General features: G+C 37.5%; 2 protein-coding genes across 2 annotated transcripts; both read right to left on the bottom strand.

The window, feature by feature from the left end:
* Nucleotides 1-4,107: 4,107 nt before the first annotated feature.
* LOC149212025 (disease resistance protein Roq1-like) lies at nucleotides 4,108-8,030 on the bottom strand. The gene is made up of 4 exons (XM_089390532.1): nucleotides 7,604-8,030; nucleotides 6,340-7,495; nucleotides 5,945-6,217; nucleotides 4,108-5,801 (listed from the first exon to the last, which is right to left on the bottom strand). The coding sequence occupies exons 1-4, from the start codon at nucleotides 7,831-7,833 to the stop codon at nucleotides 4,341-4,343; spliced, it is 3,120 nt and encodes a 1,039-aa protein (XP_089246658.1). The 5' UTR covers nucleotides 7,834-8,030; the 3' UTR covers nucleotides 4,108-4,340.
* A 9,088-nt stretch (nucleotides 8,031-17,118) lies between these two features.
* On the bottom strand, nucleotides 17,119-18,040 carry LOC149212024 (putative 2' cyclic ADP-D-ribose synthase BdTIR). Its single transcript, XM_089388538.1, has 2 exons — nucleotides 17,517-18,040; nucleotides 17,119-17,413 (listed from the first exon to the last, which is right to left on the bottom strand). Exons 1-2 carry the CDS (start codon nucleotides 18,038-18,040, stop codon nucleotides 17,119-17,121), a joined length of 819 nt encoding a protein of 272 aa, XP_089244664.1.
* Nucleotides 18,041-22,342: the final 4,302 nt, after the last annotated feature.

Below are 22,342 nucleotides of genomic sequence, written 5' to 3'. Positions count from 1 at the left end.
TAACCAGTCTTCTCAGTTTCAGAGAAGAATATTAACGGTTTTACACAAATTTTCACTGGGCAAATCGCCCATCAAACTCCTTCCCTGTTCCTGACTACTACAGAGGATACATGTTTTCATCAAAACAACACCCAAATACAGGATCATCGTCTACATGAAGAGATGATGGAACTGTGAATTGCTCATCAAGGAGTTCCCATTTATAGAGTACTCGTCATTAACATGACATAGCGAATCCCCATAGCATTCTCAACAACAAAATCAAACTGTTTCTATATGTTCCACATAATGGACCCAAAAACCAGAAAGGACCGGATTACATATAATTATCATCTCTAGGGAGAGGGAATTAGTGAGCTGAGTAAGCTGCTACTGCAAGCGTATGCCATCCATTCAGAAACTGAACATCCAAAGAGGCAATCCCGTCATGACAAACTCAGAGACTCCCCTCGAAAGGGAATTTCTGATCAAGTAACGGAAGCGCAAGAACTGAAATGAATTGCAATGAACATCTGATGATAATAATCTTTGCAATTTCGGAAGTATCATACACCAAGAACGAGTATACTCCACTGTACACCTAGATTGCAATGTTGTAATGTGCAAATAGCATTATTGCAATGTTGTAATGTGATACCTAAAAATGGTGCTGTTTAAAGTTGGATTAAACTAAAAAATGACTGAATGATCATGGGGTGTGTATCAACGGTTCGCTATGCAGTTATAATTAATGGATTCTCATCCAAATTTTTTTGCCGCTGGTAGAGGACTTAGACAAGGATGTGCATTATCTCCTCTCTTTTTTATCTTGGCGATGGATGGATTAAGTCTAAAAATAAAAAAAGCTGTGTCCATTTGGAGAATTTGAAGCATTGAAAATCAGCAGTTGTGTCACAGTTTCTCATAACTTTTTAGTTGATGATATTTTGTTTATGGGTATGATAAACAGGGTCAAATGGTTTTCACTGTCTTTAATCATAAAGAAGTTTGGGATAGCCACGGGACTTGTTCAAAATGAACAGAAATCTATTATTCTCTATGGGTCATGTAACTAGGATGATATCACATATATCCAGAACTGTTTTGGAGTAAATGCAGAAAATTTAGACAAGGGTATGAAATATTTGGGGTATCAACTAAAACCTGGAAGTTATAAAAACGCAAATTGGATGTAGCTGGTGGAAAGATTCTATTTGAAGATTAAGGGATGGAAACACAAATGTTTATCTATGGGAGGACGTATCGTCCTCACACAGTCAGTTCTTTCTCAGTTGGGGATTTATTGGGCACACCTATTTCGCATTCCTCAAATGATTGTCAATCTTCTGAATCGAGTAATGGCATGCTATATACGGTTTGGTGCAAGAAGGAAATGCAAATCTCATTTAGTGAAGCTAGAAAAGATCAGTAGACCCAAATTTTTGGGAGGTTGGGGTGTCCTAAACTTAAAGTTTTTTGGATGGGCTCTTATTTTAAAATCCTTATGAAGAGGCATCAACAGTGAAGGCATATGGGGAAAATTGATCCGATCTAAATACATGAAGAATAAGGAATTCTCCTTCTAGTTGAGACAAGGAGCAATTGGGAAAAAAGGCGGCTCACAGATTTGGAACAACTTTAGAAGGGTCAAGAATATTCTTTTCCAAAATATCTCTTGTTTCTTTGGATTAGGGAACATAATATTTTTGGGAAAAGACTACATTATAGGAGCAGGTGAGGGACCACCTGGGACAGTGGAATTGATACAACATCTGAACAGAAGAGGCATTTATGTCCTCAGTCAGTTGATCAGTGACTGGAATGGTAACATTCCAATTTGGCTTGACTCCTCCCATCTGAATCTTCCTAATCAATATAAACTAGATTGGCTACAACTTGTTAAAACATTAAAGGAGGCAGGGATTTGTTATGACAGAAAAGGGGATTGTATTACATGGGCTGGAAAAAAGAAGATTACAGGAGAAATTGAGGTGGCGGATTGCTATCTCAAAATATGCATGAAGGAAATTCAGATTGTAGAACACTATTGGTTTCACAGTTTTTGGCAAATTAATATTCCAATAAAAATTGTAATCTTCCTTTGGCTAACGTGGCAGAACAAGAATCTTACATGGGCAAACTTACAAAAGAAGAACCACCATGGTCCTGGGATATGCTATCTGTGCAGGCATTATTCTGAGGACAATGAACACTTATTCTTACACTGCCACAGATCTATTAATATTTTGAAACACTTCACCAACAAGATGCAAATGTCATTCATTTAGTTTAATACAATTGAGGAATGCTTAAAATGGTGGAGCACTCAGAGTAAAAGCAGGAGATTGTTCGCCTTGGTTGTTTTCTGGGAAATTTGGAAAGGTCGAAACCAACTGATTTTTGGTTCCAGTAGTGGGGGGGAAACATAATCTATGAACACATAGAACAGTGGGCTGTTTTGGATCCGAATGTAGACATCAAGGCAAAAAAAAAGTCAGAGTAGGGGAGATTTCAGATCACCAACTACCCGGTGAGGTTTTTTGATGGGGCAACTCAAGGAGGAAGATGTGGGTACAGTTTCTGCGTAAAGCTGTTAGAAAAGCAAGAGATTTGGATACATTAGTATGGGGGAGAAGGAACAAGTATGAACGCAGAAGCTGTTGCTCTATGGGGTTTATTATGGTTTATTAAGCTTTTGGATATCCCTTAAGTAAAAAATTTTGGGGATTCCAAATGTATGGTAGATCATGTTAATGGGAAGAACAATATCCAGCAAGTTTCCTTACAAGGTTGACTGAGCCGTATAAAAAACATATGGAATTCCTTTCAGAATCCGTCCATTGAGCATATTCGCAGGGCACATAATAAGACTGCGGATGAATTATCGAAGAAAGGATTACTAGCCACATAAGAAAAAATGTATATCACGATAAAAACGAGATCATATGAGACATAAATAGAAAAACTAAAGTCGTCGGGATAGTCCATTGAAGAGCTCACAAAAAAGTAGAACTTCAATACAGATAAGTTCATATAAAATCCCTGTTTCTTTTTGTCTAAAGTTTTGTACAAGTTTTGTTTTTGATTTTATATAGAAAACATATGTGGAATGACTACTTGAAGGTAGTGATTTATTAAACATGCAAATGATCTAAGTTATATCTTAGCCTTATAGAATATCTATGTGAAATTCTGCTTTATATTGCAAATGTGGAAAAGAGTATATAGTTTCACAGATTCTGTAATTATTTGTAATTATTAGATAACAGTTCAGCTGTATTGAAAATTGGGTACTTTCTCTCCCATGTAATCACATTATAGATACCACAGGGTTTATGAGGACGATATGTCCATCATAAATATGTACTGTTTTAACCATAATATAAAACAGACTATTTTTCCCTGCTAAAAAAATATTATAAATGTAATGTGCAAATAAAATTAATGCCTATGACATCAGATGTGCACAGATGTCATGCTTAAGTTAAAAACGCAGACAAAAATAAAAAATTCACTGATTCAAAGGAAATGCCGATCCCCTATCGGCCTAAATAAATATGAATACAGTTAAAAAAAATTCAATCTATTTAATTTTCTGCATCATTTTGTGTACAGTGAAAAATAATAAATTCAAATTGACTTCCACAGTGAGGGAATTACAGCCTATTCCAATTTACGTCCCGTCACATCCGATCCTTATTAAAGTATAAGAAGTTTATGCACATTTGAAATTATGAAAGTTGTTTTAAATGTTAAAACAATATATTAATTATATATGTGTGATGAAATTTTTTAAAAACTTTATGATAATTGAAATGGCATTGGTTTCTTTGATGGTATATATTGGCACTCTGATTTGAACGCATTTTTTTTTATTGGGTAGAGTTTATTATCAGCACTATGATTTGAACCATTTTTTTTAATTGTGTGGAGTTTATTTATCAAATTGTGAACGAATCTCTTTTAAATTTTATATGGAAAATAAACCGGAAACAAATTAAATAAGAAAATAAACCAGAATTTTTTAGAAAAATCCACATAAAGACAACTCGATTGAGTCATGATATTATGACTGATGTGATTGATGAACTTATTGTTAATCCACTCTATTTGACCTCAACTGAAAAGTATGATCGGCGCTAAGAAAAAAATTAATACAAAAATATATGAATTTGAATTAAAATAGAATAATACACTAAATCTCTAACCAACAAATTATTGAATTTGGGTCATAAAAGTGTATAATTGAAACCCTAAACAAGAACTTGTTATTACAAAATGTATACTGTAATATAGTGAAGATCGTGAATAAGAGTCGTATGACCGCCTTACCTGCCTTGATCCTCTGCGCCACTGGTCCATTACTTCCACACTGGACGCTGTAATTTGTTGCATCCGTCGTCAGCAAACTCCTCCAACCACGTACAATGTTCAATACTTTCCACCTCTACTAACTCACAGCACCCTCTGACGCTTAGCGTCCGAAGCTGAGTACACTGCAATAAGCCCCGTATGCTCTTTAGCTTGGCACATCCGTCTGCCCACAACTTCTCCAAAGATAGCAATGTTTCCATTGTTGGCAGCTCCTCTATCTCATAGCACCCACTAACATTTAACTCTCGAAGGTTTATCGCCTGCTCCAAACCCCGAATGTTCTTCACCTTAGCACAGCCCTGTGCCCGCAACCCCTCCAAGGATACCAATGTCTCGATACTTGGCAATTCGTCCAACTCAGAGCACCCACTAACATCTAACAATCGAAGGTTTGTCGCCTGCTCCAACCCCCGTATGCTCTTTAGCTTGGCACATCCGTCTGCCCACAACTCCTCCAAAGATACACATCTATCCATTATTGGCAGCTCATGTAACTCAGAGCACCCGCTAACATGTAACCATCGAAGGTTTGTCTCCTGCTTAAACCCCCGTATCTTCTTCAGCTTTGAACATCCCTCTGCCCACAACCCTTCCAACGATACCACTGTCTCCATTCTTGGCAGCTCATCTAACTCAGAGCACCCACTAACATCCAACCATTTAAGGTTTGTCGCATTCTCCAACCCCCGTATGCTCTTCAGCTTCGCACAACCGTGTGCCCACAACCCCTCCAATGATAGCAATGTCTCCATACTCGGCAGCTCATCTAACTCTGAGCACCCACTAACCTTCAACTCTCGAAGGTTTGTGGCCTTCCCCAAACCCCTTATCCTCGTCAGCTTTGGACATGCCGTTGCCCACAACACCTCCAAAGATACCAATGTCTCCATAGGTGGTAGCTCCTCTAACTCAGTGCACTCACGAACATCCAACCGCCAAAGCTTTGTCGCGTGCTCCAATCCCAGTATGCTCTTGACCTTTGGACATGCCGCTGCCCGCAAATCCTCCAAAGACACCAATGTCTCCATACTTGGCAGCTCATCTAACCCTCTGCACCCACGGACATCTAACCGCCGAAGCTTTGCAGCCTGCTCCAACCCTCTAATACTCTTCACTTTCTTACACCTCTCTAACTGCAACACCTCTAAACACACCAATGTCTCCATACTCGGTAGGTCTTCTAACCTATAGCACCTACCAACATTTAACAGTCGAAGCTTTCTCGCCTGCTCCAATCCCCGTATGATCCTCAGATGCACACATCCCCTTACCCGCAACTCCTCCAAACATACCAATGTTTCCATACTTGGCAGTTCTACTAACTCATCGCACCAAATAGCGTCTAACCGTTGAAGCTTTGTCAGCTGGGCCAACCCTTCTATGCTCTTCAAACGCTTACATTTATCCACTCGCAACTCCTCCAAACGTACAGGCAAATGCAGAGATGCCTGCAAAATGTTCATTTGAGCTATAACAGCGATACTTTATTAATATATGGATCATGATTCTCATCTACAAAACCTTTCGAAGACATTATGGTGATAATAGCCACTAAACACTACACATGTTTAGACAACAAATTTCAATTTACCTGTGATTCCTGTTGCCACAATGTTTCAATTGTGTCCCCTGATACCTTAAGAACCCTTAAGTTCTTCATTGAAATCGAGGGAGGGAGGGAAGAGTATGGACAATTTTCCCAGCGGAGCCATATGAGTTCTGCTGACTTCACCCTCTTCCAAAAGCGTTCGAAAAGAGAACCTTCAGTATCAACAAGTTGTAACCTCCTCATCTGAATACCCTCAAAATCATTATCGTCAAGATAATTTCTTAGAACCATTTTAATTCCGCGCACGGTTATTTCCTGTACGTTATAAAAAAAATGATATTTGTTAAACGTTAACTCTTGCAAAATAATGAAGAACTACAAAGTTGAGCCCGGACCTTTAATGAATAAATATAAAGGACTAAAGGTTGACTACTCACAGATGATTGCTGCAACAAATTATCAAAGGCGCTCTCGTCCCAAGGCCAAAGTCGACACGGCGACATTGAGCAGGCAATCTGTCTTCCCAAGTGTCTCAGGTGGTCATGCATATGTATATTCGTACGCTTGATAGTGTATGGCACTGGAATATGGGGGTAACTGTCAACCCAACACTCCTCTTCCACCACTTCGACCAGACACCTGTTTTGTAGATTTCGAAGCCCCAAGTAGCCGTCCCATTGTGAGCCGTTCCATACTCTGATGGCCATATCCCTCTCTTCTCCAACAAAAAAGCATGCAATGTCTAAGAATATATTTTTTTCCTCTGCATCCAGGGCATCGTAACTAATTCGAAGCCTTTCTTGTATATCTCTGGGAAGTATCTTCTTAAGTTTGTCGAGTTGCTTATACCAATAAGACGTGTCATTGTTTCCATGGAGAAGTGCCCCGACGACTTTTAATGATAAAGGCAGTCCATCACAAGCATTTACGAACTCTTCAGCCAAGTTTTCAAAATTTGGGAGTGGATCGGGTCGGCCGAAGGCATGCTGGCAGAATAGCTCGAGGGAGTGTTCTTTATTTAGCCCGTTTAACTTATAAATTAATGAATTTTCTACCCCTGATCTTGTGAGAACATCCTTATCTCTTGACGTAATCAATATTAAGCTTTCTGAGTGGATACAAGTTCGATCTGGCACAAGTTCATCAACCTGATCCACGGTATCTACATCATCTAAAACTAATAAAATCTGGTGAGAGGAGAGATGCTTTTTAAGCATTTCTATGCCTTCATCCTTATTACCTACTTGCAGACCTGAACCAATCAAGCTACTAAGAAGTTTTCTCTGCAACATGGTTAAAGAACCTTTCCCTACATTTTCTCTTACATCATCTAAAAAGCAAGATCTTTTGTAATGTGAACTCTTCCCATTGAAGAGTTCTTTGGCCAGGGTTGTCTTTCCTACACCGCCTAAACCAACAATCCCTGCGACCTGAGGTTTTCTTCCACTGTGTTGATGCAGAGACAAAACTTCATTTTCAAAATCTATCACCTTTACATCCAAACCCGTTGGATATTTGGCTACATTCAATGGTGGCTTCTTCACCTTTCTCAGCACACTCTCAACCACCTTCTCTAGCAACTCCCCCTGGTCACTGGTCATTCACAAGAAAATAAAAATGACTATTGAGAAACAGATGTGTATGTATATCTATGCACATAAGGCAATAAAAATTTGCTGAAAGGGGAGTTTGAGTGCTTACCCGTTACACGCCTCTAGCTCGAAGCCGCTTATTCCAGCAACAGTAGAAAGAGCTTTTCTCCAGCTTTCAATAGTCGCTGAGTCGTGTCGCGGGGTAACTTGATCATGCTTCCTCTTCTTTTCCAGTACCCGTAGGGCATCAGCATACGCTCCATTTCCCTGCGTCCACCGAAGGGTATCCGGCTTTACGTCGTAAAACACCGGAATTATAACAGCTTTTGACTCCAACATCAGTAAGAGCTCCTTTAGGCACCAGGTTGATTCAGCGTATGTGGTGAGAAAATGGCCACATGGACAGTGGCTGTTTGAATAGCGCTCTCTATTTGAGGGGTTAGATAATCTCCTCGTTCCAACTCCTCCTGGTCCAGAAAGACCTTCAATCCGTATGAAAAAAGCCGATGGTAGAGTAAACTGGCGAAGGTTTTCTTCACATCAGGACCCCTATGGTTAATAAAAACGTCAAAGGAGGAATTGCTGGACCTGTTGGTGGAGGCGGATGCAGCTGTGGAAGAGGATGCAGCCATTCCGAATTGGAAATAGACACGAGGGATGAGTTAGACTCACACTCAGGCTGCAAGGGAAGAGATGAGTCGAGAGGTTTCTTTAGCCAGGCAGAAATTGTGGCTAATTGCAATGGGAAATACGCTGATGCTATCCACAAGGGAAGAGATGAGTCCAGAGTTTCTTTAGCAAGGGAGAAATGGTGGCTAATTGCAATGGAATATGATGATTCAGTAGAGTAGTTTAGTTTTGTTTAGTGTAATTTTTTGGGTTTTTAGGTGCTGCCATCTGATAAAAAAAAATTGAGTTGAAATATTGATTTGTATTATTTAAACTAGTTTTAGATTGATTATATATATGGATTTAGTACTCTGAGAATTTTTAAAAACTTTTTAGAGCATTTTAATAGTTTACCATCAAATTTTTTATTTCAATACGTTTCTACAATATTTTAGGAAAATTAAACCAGAAAAACCCATTAAAAAACTTCCAAAAAATATCAATAAAAACAACTTGAGAAATAAGTATATAGAAATAAACATCAAACCCATTCAGGTTCATGTGTGAAAAAAGCCTTTACCAAGCTCGGAAATAATAAAAAATCGACACCGACAAACTTTTAACGGGTGTTGCTCGTTGAGCCCATGAGAGAGGAGTTAGGGACAACGGTGCATTAGACGAGGAAAGCGTGTAGATGTTAAAAATGCCTTTAACGCATTTGAAATAGTAACTTGGGACAACCGTGCATTAGACGAGGAAAATGTGTAGATGTTAAAAATGGCTTAACGCATTTGAAAGAATGACTTGAATATTGATGGCTGTGGGTTTGATATGTCTTTAAAGAGGTAAGGATTTTTAAATATTTTAATCATATTTTTTTTGTTTACGGATAATAATATATATTTTACAATTGATTTTTTAGATAAATCATATTAGCAATATTTGATGGTCCATGTTTGGAATCTATCTACTATTAATAGGTTCATCTTTAAGTTTGAAGATTTAGTAAATTCCAAACATTGACAATCAAATATTACTAATATGATTTATCCTAAAATCAATTGCAAAAATCAATATAAATCACAAAAGTCTAAGATCAAATATACATTTTAATATACACTTAGTTACAAAAGATTTACAACTTCATTGTTAATTATTTTATATTTTTATATTAATATAAATTATAATTCAAACTTAAATATCACTCTAAAAAAATTAACCAATTAACACACATAATATTAATATAAAAATATTAATATTATGATCACTTGTCTTCTAGTCACTGTCATGCTATAGGGATGCTAGCATCCAAGGACCTCTAGATGCTCTCACATACCTTCCAACTGCCAACATTCAGGGACTCTTTTTATCAGTTTTGTGCCAATGTCTCTGGGAACCAAGCCACATTTTTAGGCCTAGAGTCCAGGTCACTTCTTGGAATTCTCTAACATCTTCAGAACAATAAATTAACATGGAAATGACAATGAAAAATAAATCACTTGAATGATATCTTAACTTGAACCCTACTAGCCATGACAGGTATTTCATCAAACATATCACAAATATGTAAACTAAAGGTGTAAATAATAGATCTGAGCATAGGGGTCTCATGCTTAGCTGAGAATTGCTAAGAACCATTGATGCCTCAACACATCAATTGCCATTTCATCCATTAGGTCATAGACACATTGTTCATTCATATACAAGTAAAAACTTGATGAAACCCATACATATGTGATGTCATAAAACACATACATAACCAACATAATAACATCAAAAATATCCATGAAATCACAACCATATAAACCACATATAATCCAATATAATATTCATAGAAATACAAGGAGAAATAACCTTTCATTAATGATTCAAAATCCAAACCCAAGATGGGAATTCCACTTTCCACCCAACTATACAATGGATTAGCCAAATCTCTCTTCAACCATTCACTCTCGTGCCATATTCCAAGCACGAAAGTGGGATCTCATAGAACACATCAATCCAAAACCATCTAGGGCTTCTAGAGGCCATCCACCTCAACCCATCAAACAATGATTCCACCTCACAGTCGGACATCACCAAACCATCATCAAATTGGTCTCTATCCAAGCCTTGCAAGGCTTCCAGAGAATTTGTTCCAACCAAGGCTTCCAGGACTAGTGACTCAACCCACAAATTCCATTGCGCTTCTAGGGCATTTGTCCAACTAGGGATTCTACGGCTAGTAACTCAACCCACCAAGGGATTCTAGAGTGTTTTTCCAACCAAGGCTTCCAGGACTAGTAACTCAGCCCAAGTTGTTACAAGACTTCGAGAGCATTTGGCCAAGCAGGGTTCAAGGAACTAATAAGTCAACCCAAGCTTAGGAGACATGAGAACAAAAAAAACAAACAAGGAAATAAACCCACAATCTCCATGGCTATCCAGGAAATGGCAAGGCTAGGCAATCCATTGCCAATCCAGGAAATCCTCCATGCCAGTGAAAGATCATGACATGCATATGCCATGCATGCCAAAACTGCTGAAGAAAGAATACATGTAACTCAATACCTGCAAGAAAATATGTTTTAGCTGCTAATCCTAATGCCTTCTTGTGCTTTCTTGCTCTTTCTTTACCTTCTTTCTGCAAGAATCCAAGTATGCCACACTCTCCAAGAGTTCTCAAAGAAAACTCTAAGGATCCAAGAGTACGAGAGAGAGAGAATAATGAGAGAAATCCAACACTAAACTGACAAAAGGTTACCAACTAATCCTCAAAAACATTTTTACGAATGAGGCCTTTATTTCTTCATTTTCCAGTATTTTCCCTCATTTTACTCCTCACATGCAACCTATGACCTTTCACCTCCCTTTTCTTCTAATTTCCATTATTGTCATAAATAATTGTGCGAAAATGCTATTTTGTCTTTGCAAAGCCTTAGCCATTGCCTTTGCTAATTTCATTAGCCATTAATAACCAAATGAACACCCACACTTGGATATCTTGTCCAACATTCAACTTCGAATACATTTCCCATAAACTGTGGCCTTATATATATTTTTATATGGAATTTTCACCAGGGATTTTACAGAACCCTCCCCCTTGGGGGAACAACGTCCTCAGTGTTCAATGAAACCTATAACCAACAAGACTGTTGAAAAGAAAACATATTGCCCATGGAGCTTTATCACATAACGCATTGCAATATTTACAATAACCAATGTTGAAAAATGACAAACATACCATTTACTAGAGCTTTATAACACAACTCATTACGGTATTTATAATAATAACAAAAAATACTCATTTTCTTCACCTAACAAATAATCATACTGTCTACAGAGCTTTATAAATCCAACTCGATAAAATATTTACAATAGTATACACATATGCACATTTGCGCAACCAACAAATAAAAGGATATGATGCCTACATCCGCAACAAGGGAATCTAGAGGCTCACACATCCACCCTAAAGTAATACTAGGATTCAACTCCTTCCCAGGAAGTCCAGAATCCACTGCAAAATCAAATATGCATCCAATGTTCAACGCTACATTCCAGCGCCACTTGTCCTCTTAGTGAACAGTTACGAGCTCATTGTTTCAGGGTATAATCCCTATGTGTATCTGATTCCACCTGGAAATTATAATGACCAAAACAAATATATCCCCCATCTTCCCTTCTCTGCTACACAGTCCCTTGGGAAATCCTGTCATCCCCTTCCATACAGTCACTAACCTTTCAAGTTTCGTTGGCACCCCCATCCTGGGCAATCCATGCCTTGGCAAGGCTTTCTCGCATCAGAAGATACAAAAACCAAGGCATATCCCTGCCTCAAACCATCATACCGGTCATAGAATTCTCATGGAAACCAATGGAAATTATTGGGTATCGGGCCCAACAATGGCCTTGCTTTGGAATACTTTACCAGCATAATGCTGCATTTTCCAATTCCTTTTGTTGATGCTGCTAATTCTTGTAGTCAATTTCAACCACCAAAATGGGCATTTCACACTTCCTGTACTGATTGGAATTGGATCATTATATTTTTCTTCATTCATCTCGATGCATTTCGAGTGGAAAAAGTGGAGGAATCATCTCATGTGACCATTTTTACTGGCGGGACCAAGTTTTGCAAAATGGGGTCCGAAACCTTCCAAGAGCATTTTGAGTCATCAAACAACGTTTTTTGGGGGTAAAAATTGTCGCCAAAGGTTAACACCTTTTCATGCTATTCTACACACAGAGATCTTGCCAATGACGTAAGAATCACGTCAATGGAGTCCGTATGCAAAATTTATGCCACTCAGAAGTTGATGTTCTTGTTTTCACACCTAAGGCTTGGGAGGATGCTGCGTCATCCCCATTATTCATGGAAAAGGGGCTAGCCACATGTTTGTGATGTAAAATACTCTAGAAGATTCTATTTGGTAACTTTAGTTAAGAGTTGATGTAGTCAAACTTAACCACTAGTAGGCTACCAGGTTGTGTTATAACTAGGCCACTAGGAGGAAGATGCATTCCATTCTTTCGAGAGAATTCTATTCCATAGTTGAGAAAAGATAGCCAGGAGAGATAGGAGGTAGAGCACATAGAGAGGATCTGTGCACTGTAGAAACCCACGACCATAAACCTTACTTCTTTGTATCTGCAGCCATATTTCCATACAGAGAAAGAGAGTCGACCTCACCTTCCAGTTGGGTTTTCTCCCTAAAGGGTTTCCCAGAAAACATATCTTGTGTATTATGTTTGTGTGAGCTTATTTTTTCGTTCTCTACTTTTATGCTTGATTTACTTTTACATGCATGCACTAATTACTATTAATTTTATAGATCTAGAAATTAAATAAAATTGTAATAGTGTAGAATCTCATATTTTTAATATAATATTATCAAATCTGTTGTGACGAACTGTCCAGTGGAATATCCACAACAGTTTATGGATCATGTACAAAGCACATAAATTCCATTAGATTCAAAATAAATTGAAATAAATTCACATCATACCTGATTCGTAGCTCGTCAATAAGGTACACTTGCAATCTTGTTTAGTTCCTGTCACAACAAGTCAAATTAACTATTTGATCAAATCATCATGTATAAACATATCACATCAGGTTAGCTCAAACATAACCATCATAAATCAAAATCAGAAATCACATGTAACCATCATAAACCAGAATTATAAATCACATGCAATCATCATACTAAGACCAGAATCGTAAATCACATGCATAGTAAAACTAAAATAAAATACTGATACTTATCATGTAATCAATCCTTAGCTTCTACCTTTGTCCTTATTCTGTACGCACTCTAGATCTGTTACCAAATTCGATAAATTCCCAATGCCTTCTCCTCAACCATGTGAACATACAAAAAGTGTGCATCACACACATACAACCACACACGTCATACAACTCCATGCAATACATGCACCTACAGCTGACATACAACACATACACCTACAACTAGTGTACAACAAAACAAAATACATACTCCTACATCCGGTGTATGACACAAAACAATACATACACCTAAACCCGTTGTACCATGCCACACAATACATGTACCCACACAACGTACAACACAATGAATACACATGTCACGATGCCATGACTACACAATGAACATACATATTATCGCATGTACACCACACAACATGTATGACATGCACATAATACACATGTACACCAGTATCACATGTACCACATGTACACAATACCACCTATACACAACACCACTAGCACTACGTGTACACAATATCACATGTACACAACACCACCTACACAACGTGTACACAATGCCACATGTACACCGCACCACCTGTACAATGTGGACACCATACCACATGTACAAAGTACCACATACACGATATGTACACGACACCACATGTACATAGCGCCACATGCACGACATGTACACAAAACCACCTGCAAACATCACCACTTGTACCACATGTACACGGAACCACATGCACACAACACCATATATACATAGCACCACATGTACAACATGCACACAACACCACATGTACGTAGCACGACATATCCAACATGTACATAGCATCATCTATACATAACACTGCATATCCAACATGCATAGAGCACCATATACACACAACACCACATATACATCATGCGCATAGTACAATATGTACATAGCACCGCATATCCAACATGTACACAGAACCATTATACTCAACACTACACATGCAATATTCACACAACACTATTTGTACCACCCTGTATGTAACATTGCATAAACAACATGTACACACACTATATATACACAACACTGCGCGCGCAAAACATCACAAATGCAACATGTGCAACATTTACAACATACGCACAACAATAGTATCGCACATCCAAAACCACACTATCTCTACCAAGTAACCTTGCTTCGAGTGTCTTGTCCATGCTTGTCCCAACATGTCGTTGACTGCACTGCTTTTATTTCGTTGATGTATCCCTCGGTATAACATGTCCGTAACATATACATAATATAATCACATAATTTTAACTCATAACCATATGATATTGACCTTGTATATTTATCAGGATTACTCTTCCCACTTGATTCCTTAGGAATAGGAATCTCTTCATGCCATTCTCCTGCGTAAGCAATCATTCCTTCACAAGAACCATTCCTGATGACCCTGTCAGATAGCGACATAGATACATGGACACATACATACATATACATAAACATTAGCATAAAAAAATCGTGGTCTTGTCTGACAACGACATACATACACACATATAAGCATATAAATATTAGCACCAAAAACAATCATGATTCATGATGACCTTGTCAGACATGACATACATGCATACATACATGTATCCATAATCATGATCATAATATAATTACCATATATCAAGGTCAAGGTTAAGAGAACTCCCTTTATGCGTGCAACACATGCGCAACATCGAGAACAAAATTTCCCAATATAGCCAAGGTGTATGATGTCTCAAGTCCATTCACCTTACCTTTCTTGATTACCTTACTCATGTTTGTACTACCACCATCCATTTACACCAATGGACACATCCAGTCCAACTGGCTGTCATACTCTTGCGTTTCGCTGCACTTACTCATGCACAAAGCTTCATCTGAGTCTTACATTACCTACTGGATTTCATTCAACTCTCTCCGAGCTCTACTAACTTTCCTATTTCTCAACCAATTCCCAAGACTCAGAACCTAAAAGGCAAGCACAAGAAAAAAATAAGAAGAAAACCATGAAAACCAATAACAATACGACACCACAAACAAAGTGGCATGATCATGAACTAGACATAACAAAACTGAAAATCAAGCACAAACAAATCACAAAAGACCAAAAGCACAAGACTAACAACAAAAACCATGACTCAATCCCCATGGTTCCCAGTGCTTCCAAAGGAAAGCTCAACCTGATCCTTCTTTGAGATTTCATGGTAGCCTCTTTTCCATTCAATCCCTTGTATCATACTTCAATCAACACATAACTTTCAGTGCATAAATAAACATAACAACATACTAATTACCTTACTTTGTTGTGCCAAGCAAATTTCCTTGTAGCTAAACACATCCACGCCATATCTCAAGGGACTCAAATTTTGTTGACATATCCACCTGTAACTAGAGACTAACTAATATACCTGCCAAGTACATGTTCATGAATCTAACACATATCCACATAATGTCATACAAGATTAAGGTTAAGAAGAATTCCTGCATGCAAAGCACTCATTCGTTTGGAATTAGGATTTCCAAACACATCCAAAGGAGTTCTTTCCCAATTCCTTTCTTTTACATTTTTACCTTGTTGCAATCGAGGCTTATTATGTGTTGTCACATCACCCAACTATTAGTTATATAAACACGTCAACTATTACCTTGTCACACTAATACCAATCATGTTTCCTGCAACTGCTCGCACATGTCAACCACATGTTCCAAATCTCAAGACAACCAACCTTTACCAAGACTAACAATCATGTCATAATCCATAGTCAACTCATAGTCATTAGACATAATACTACAGTTTTCACCTACTACACTTATATTACATATCAATTGTCTCAACACATATGTGCTAGTACAACCATCTTTAAAAAATATCATTTCTTCATGCAATCCTATAGACTCAGAGAGGCATTTACAACATTTGGAAAGCTGGTTTAAGTAGACATGCCTTGAATTGTGACTTTCAATGGTGGGCCAAGAAACTGCACGGTGCCATTGTTACGAAGAAGATTATATGAAGCTTAGGCGATGAGTATGTATATGTATGTATGTAAATATTCCCGTGATAAGCATGTAGGTGTATGTAAAGTGACACGATTTCCATTTTGAGGACAGGGTTTTTGTTTTCCTTATTTCCACTATCCTTATTTCACGGTGGCTTTTGTTTCTTCTGGCAAGCCCATATTCTGGAGCGCATATTTGCTTTTTCTTTTTGGGATATTTGCGCTCTTTCTTTCTTTTTCTTTTCTTCTTTCCCTTTTTTTTTTCTTTTTGGAATATTTGCTTTTCTTTTGGGATAGGGAAAGGAAAGTAATTTATTTTGATTTGATAATGTTTTTTGATTAATTACATTGGATTATGATATTATCATAAGTTTTCATATTATTGATAATGTTGTCACATTATAAGTTGTTATTTAATATAATTTATAATATATAAATTATTTAATATAATTTATTTTTGTGACAATTATTTTTTATTTTTATCTATTTAATATAATTTATTTTCGTGACAAATATTTTATTTTTATTTATTTAATATAATTTTTTCTCGTGACAAATATTTTTATGTTCTGGTCAACTTTTAAAACCATTTAATATAGTTTATATTGGTAACAAAGAGCTTTGTCATCCTCATAACAAAAATGGTTAGCATTTTAAATAGAGAGGGGAGATGCTTTCTAAGCATTTCTATGCCTTCATCCTTATTACTTACTTGCAGACTTGAAGTAGTCAAGCTACTAAGAAGTTTGTTCTGCAACATGGTTAAAGAACCTTTCCTTACATTTTCTCTTACATCATCCTTTGTAATGTGAACTCTTCCTATTGAATGTTCTTTGGCCAGGGTTGTAATGTGAACTCTTCCTATTGAAGAGTTCTTTGGCCAGGGTTGTCTTTCCTACACTACCTAAACCAACAATCCCTGCGACCTGAGGTTTTTTTCCACTGTGTTGATGCAGAGACAAAACTTCATTTTCAAAATCTATCACCTTTTTATCCAAACCCGTTGGATATTTGGCTACATTCAATGGTGGCTTCTTCACGTTTCTCAGCACACTCTCAACCACCTTCTCTAGCAACTCCCCTTGGTCACTGGTCATTCACAAGAAAATAAAAATGACTATTGAGAAACAGACGTCTCATCTATGCACATAAGGTAATAAAAATTTGTTGAAAGGGGAGTTTGAGTGCTTACCTGTTACACACCTCTAGCTCGAAGCCGCTTATTTCAGCAACAGTAGAAAGAGATTTTCTCCAGCTTTCAATAGTCGCCGAGTCGTGTCGCGGGGTAACTTGATCAAGCTTCCTCTTCTTTTCCAGTACCCGTAGGGCATCAACATACGCTCCATTTCCCTGTGTCCACCGAAGGGTATCCGACTTTATGTCGTAAAACACTGGAATTATAACAGCTTTTGACTCCAACATCAGTAAGAGCTCCTTTAGGCACCAGGTTGATTCAGCGTATGTGGGTGAGAAAATGGCCACATGGACAGTGGCTGTTTGAATAGCCCTCTCTATTTGAGGGGTTAGATAATCTCCTGGTTCCAACTCCTCCTGGTCCAGGAAAACCTTCAATCCGTATGAAAAAAGCCGATGGTAGAGTAAACTGGCAAAGGTTTTCTTACCATCAGGACCCCTATGGTTAATAAACACGTCAAAGGAGGAATTGCTGGACCTGTTGGTGGAGGCGGATGCAGCTGTGGAAGAGGATGCAACCATTCTGAATTGGAAATAGACACAAGGGATGAGTTAGAATCACACTCAGGCTGCAAGGGAAGAGATGAGTCGAGAGGTTTCTTTAGCCAGGGAGAAATTGTGGCTAACTGCAATGGGAAATACGCTGATGCTATCCACAAGGGAAGAGATGAGTCCAGAGTTTCTTTAGCAAGGGGGAAATTGTGGCTAATTGCAATGGAATATGATTTAGTAAAGTAAACGCATTTGAAATAGTAACTTGCGACAACGGTGCATTAGACGAGGAAAATGTGTAGATGTTAAAAATGGCTTAACGCATTTGAAATAGTAACTTGAATATTGATGGTTGTGGGTTTGATATGTCTTTAAAGAGGTAAGGATATTTAAATATTTTAATCATATTTTTTATTTACAGATAATAATATATATTTTTACAATTGATTTTTTAGATAAATCATATTAGCAATATTTGATGGTCCATGTTTGGAATCTATCTACTATTAATAGGTTCATCTTTATGTTTTGAAGATTTAGTAAATTCCAAACATTGACAATCAAATATTACTAATATGATTTATCCTAAAATCAATTGCAAAAATCAATATAAATCACAAAAGTCTAAGATCAAATATACATTTTAATATACACTTAGTTACAAATGATTTACAACTTCATTGTTAATTATTTTTTATTTTTATATTAATATAAATTATAATTCAAACTTAAATATCACTCTAAAAAAATTAACCAATTAACACACATAATATTAATATAAAAATATTAATATTATGATCACTTGTCTTCTAGTCACTGTCATGCTATAGGGATGCTAGCATCCAAGGACCTCTAGATGCTCTCACATACTTTCCAACTGCCAACATTCAGGGACTCTTTTTATCAGTTTTGTGCCAATGTCTTTGGGAACCAAGCCACATTTTTAGGCCTAGAGTCCAGGTCACTTCCTGGAATTCTCTAACATCTTCAGAACAATAAATTAACATGGAAATGACAATGAAAAATAAATCACTTGAATGATATCTTAACTTGAACCCTACTAGCCATGACAGGTATTTCATCAAACATATCACAAATATGTAAACTAAAGGTGTAAATAATAGATCTGAGCATAGGGGTCTCATGCTTAGCTGAGAATTGCTAAGAACCATTGATGCCTCAACACATCAATTTCCATTTCATCCATTAGGTCATAGACACGTTGTTCATTCATATACAAGTAAAAACTTGATGAAACCCATACATATGTGATGTCATAAAACACATACATAACCAACATAATAACATCAAAAATATCCATGAAATCACAACCATATAAACCACATATAATCCAATATAATATTCATAGAAATACAAGGAGAAATAACCTTTCATTAATGATTCAAAATCCAAACCCAAGATGGGACTTCCACTTTCCACCCAACTATAGAATGGATTAGTCAAATCTCTCTTCAACCATTCACTCTCGTGCCATATTCCAAGCACGAAAGTGGGATCTCATAGAACACATCAATCCAAAACCATTTAGGGCTTCTAGAGGCCATCCACCTCAACCCATCAAACAATGATTCCACCTCACAGTCGGACATCACCAAACCATCATCAAATTGGTCTCTATCCAAGCCTTGCAAGGCTTCCAGAGCATTTGTTCCAACCAAGGCTTCCAGGACTAGTGACTCAACCCACAAATTCCATTGCGCTTCTAGGGCATTTGTCAAACTAGGGATTCTACGACTAGTAACTCAACCCACCAAGGGATTCTAGAGTGTTTTTCCAACCAAGGCTTCCAGGACTAGTAACTCAGCCCAAGTTGTTACAAGGCTTCGAGAGCATTTGGCCAAGCAGGGTTCAAGGAACTAATAAGTCAACCCAAGCTTAGGAGACATGAGAACAAAAAAAACAAACAAGGAAATAAACCCACAATCTCTATGGCTATCCAGGAAATGGCAAGGCTAGGCAATCCACTGCCAATCCACGAAATCCTCCATGCCAGTGAAAGATCATGACATGCATATCTCATGCATGCCAAAACTACTGAAGAAAGAATACATGTAACTCAATACCTGCAAGAAAATATGTTTTAGCTGCTGATCCTAATGCCTTCTTGTGCTTTCTTGCTCTTTCTTTACCTTCTTTCTCCAAGAATCCAAGTATGCCACACTCTCCAAGAGTTCTCAAAGAAAACTCTAAGTATCCAAGAGTATGAGAGAGAGAGAGAGAATAATGAGAGAAATCCAACACTAAACTGACAAAAGGTTACCAACTGATCCTCAAAAACATTTTTACGAATGAGGCCTTTATTTCTTCATTTTCCAGTATTTTCCCTCATTTTACTCCTCACATGCAACCTATGACCTTTCACCTCCCTTTTCTCCTAATTTCCATTATTGTCATAAATAATTGTGCGAAAATGCTATTTTGTCTTTGCAAAGCCTTAGCCATTGCCTTTGCTAATTTCATTAGCCATTAATAACCAAATGAACACCCACACTTGGATATCTTGTCCAACATTCAACTTCGAATACATTTCCCATAAACTGTGGCCTTATATATATTTTTATATGGAATTTTCACCAGGGATTTTACAGAACCCTCCCCCTTGGGGGAACAACGTCCTTAGTGTTCAATGAAACCTATAACCAACAAGATTGTTGAAAACAAAACATATTGCCCATGGAGCTTTATCACATAACGCATTGCAATATTTACAATAACCAATGTTGAAACATGACAAACATACCATTTACTAGAGCTTTATAACACAACTCATTACGGTATTTATAATAATAACAAAAAATACTCATTTTCTTCACCTAACAAATAATCATACTGTCTACAGAGCTTTATAAATCCAACTCGATAAAATATTTACAATAGTATACACATATGCACATTTGCGCAACCAACAAATAAAAGGATATGATGCCTGCATCCGCAACAAGGGAATCTAGAGGCTCACACATCCACCCTAAAGTAATACTAGGATTCAACTCCTTCCCAGGAAGTCCAGGATCCACTGCAAAATCAAATATGCATCCAATGTTCAACGCTACATTCCAGCGCCACTTGTCCTCTTAGTGAACAGTTACGAGCTCATTGTTTCAGGGTATAATCCCTATGTGTATCTGATTCCACCTGGAAATTATAATGACCAAAACAAATATATCCCCCATCTTCCCTTCTCTGCTACACAGTCCCTTGGGAAATCCTGTCATCCCCTTCCATACAGTCACTCACCTTTCAAGTTCCGTTGGCACCCCCGTCCTGGGCAATCCATGCCTTGGCAAGGCTTTCTCGCATCAAAAGATACAAAAACCAAGGCATATCCCTGCCTCAAACCATCATACCGGTCATAGAATTCTCATGGAAACCAATGGAAATTATTGGGTATTGGTGCCCAACAATGGCCTTGCTTTGGAATACTTTACCAGCATATTGCTGCATTTTCCAATTCCTTTTGTTGATGCTGCTAATTCTTGTAGTCAATTTCAACCACCAAAATGGGCATTTCACACTTCCTGTACTGATTGGAATTGGATCATTATATTTTTTTTCATTCATCTTGATGCATTTCGAGTGGAAAAAGTGGAGGAATCATCTCACGTGACCATTTTTACTGGCGGGACCAAGTTTTGCAAAATGGGGTCCGAAACCTTCCAGGAGAATTTTGAGTCATCAAACAATGTTTTTTGGGGGTAAAAATTGTCGCCAAAGGTTAACACCTTTTCATGCTATTCAATTCTATTCCATAGTTGAGAAAAGATAGCCAGGAGAGATAGGAGGTAGAGCACATAGAGAGGATCTGTGCACTGTAGCAACCCACGACCATAAATATTACTTCTTTGTATCTGCAGCCATATTTCCATACAAAGAAAGAGAGCGAAGCGACCTCACCTTCCAATTGGGTTTTCTCCCTAAAGGGTTTCCCAGAAAACATATCTTGTGTATTATGTTTGTGTGAGCTTATTTTTTCGTTCTCTACTTTTATGCTTGGTTTACTTTTACATGCATGCACTAATTACTATTAATTTTATAGATCTAGAAATTAAATAAAATTGTAATAGTGTAGAATCTCATATTTTTAATATAATATTATCAAATCTGTTGTGACGAACTGTCCAGTGGAATATCCACAACAGTTTATGGATCATGTACCAAGCACATAAATTCCATTAGATTCAAAATAAATTGAAATAAATTTACATCATACCTGATTTGTAGCTCGTCAATAAGGTACACTTGCAATCTTGTTTAGTTCCTGTCACAACAGGTCAAATTAACTATTTGATCAAATCATCATGTATAAACATA

Source organism: Pinus tabuliformis, chromosome 1_1, assembly GCF_031772625.1.
Source record: "Pinus tabuliformis cultivar Carrire ecotype Pingquan chromosome 1_1, CPIR1, whole genome shotgun sequence".
NCBI lineage: Eukaryota > Viridiplantae > Streptophyta > Pinopsida > Pinales > Pinaceae > Pinus > Pinus tabuliformis.
The sequence above is the reverse complement of the archived record's forward strand: the minus strand, read 5'-3'. Positions and strand labels throughout refer to the sequence as shown.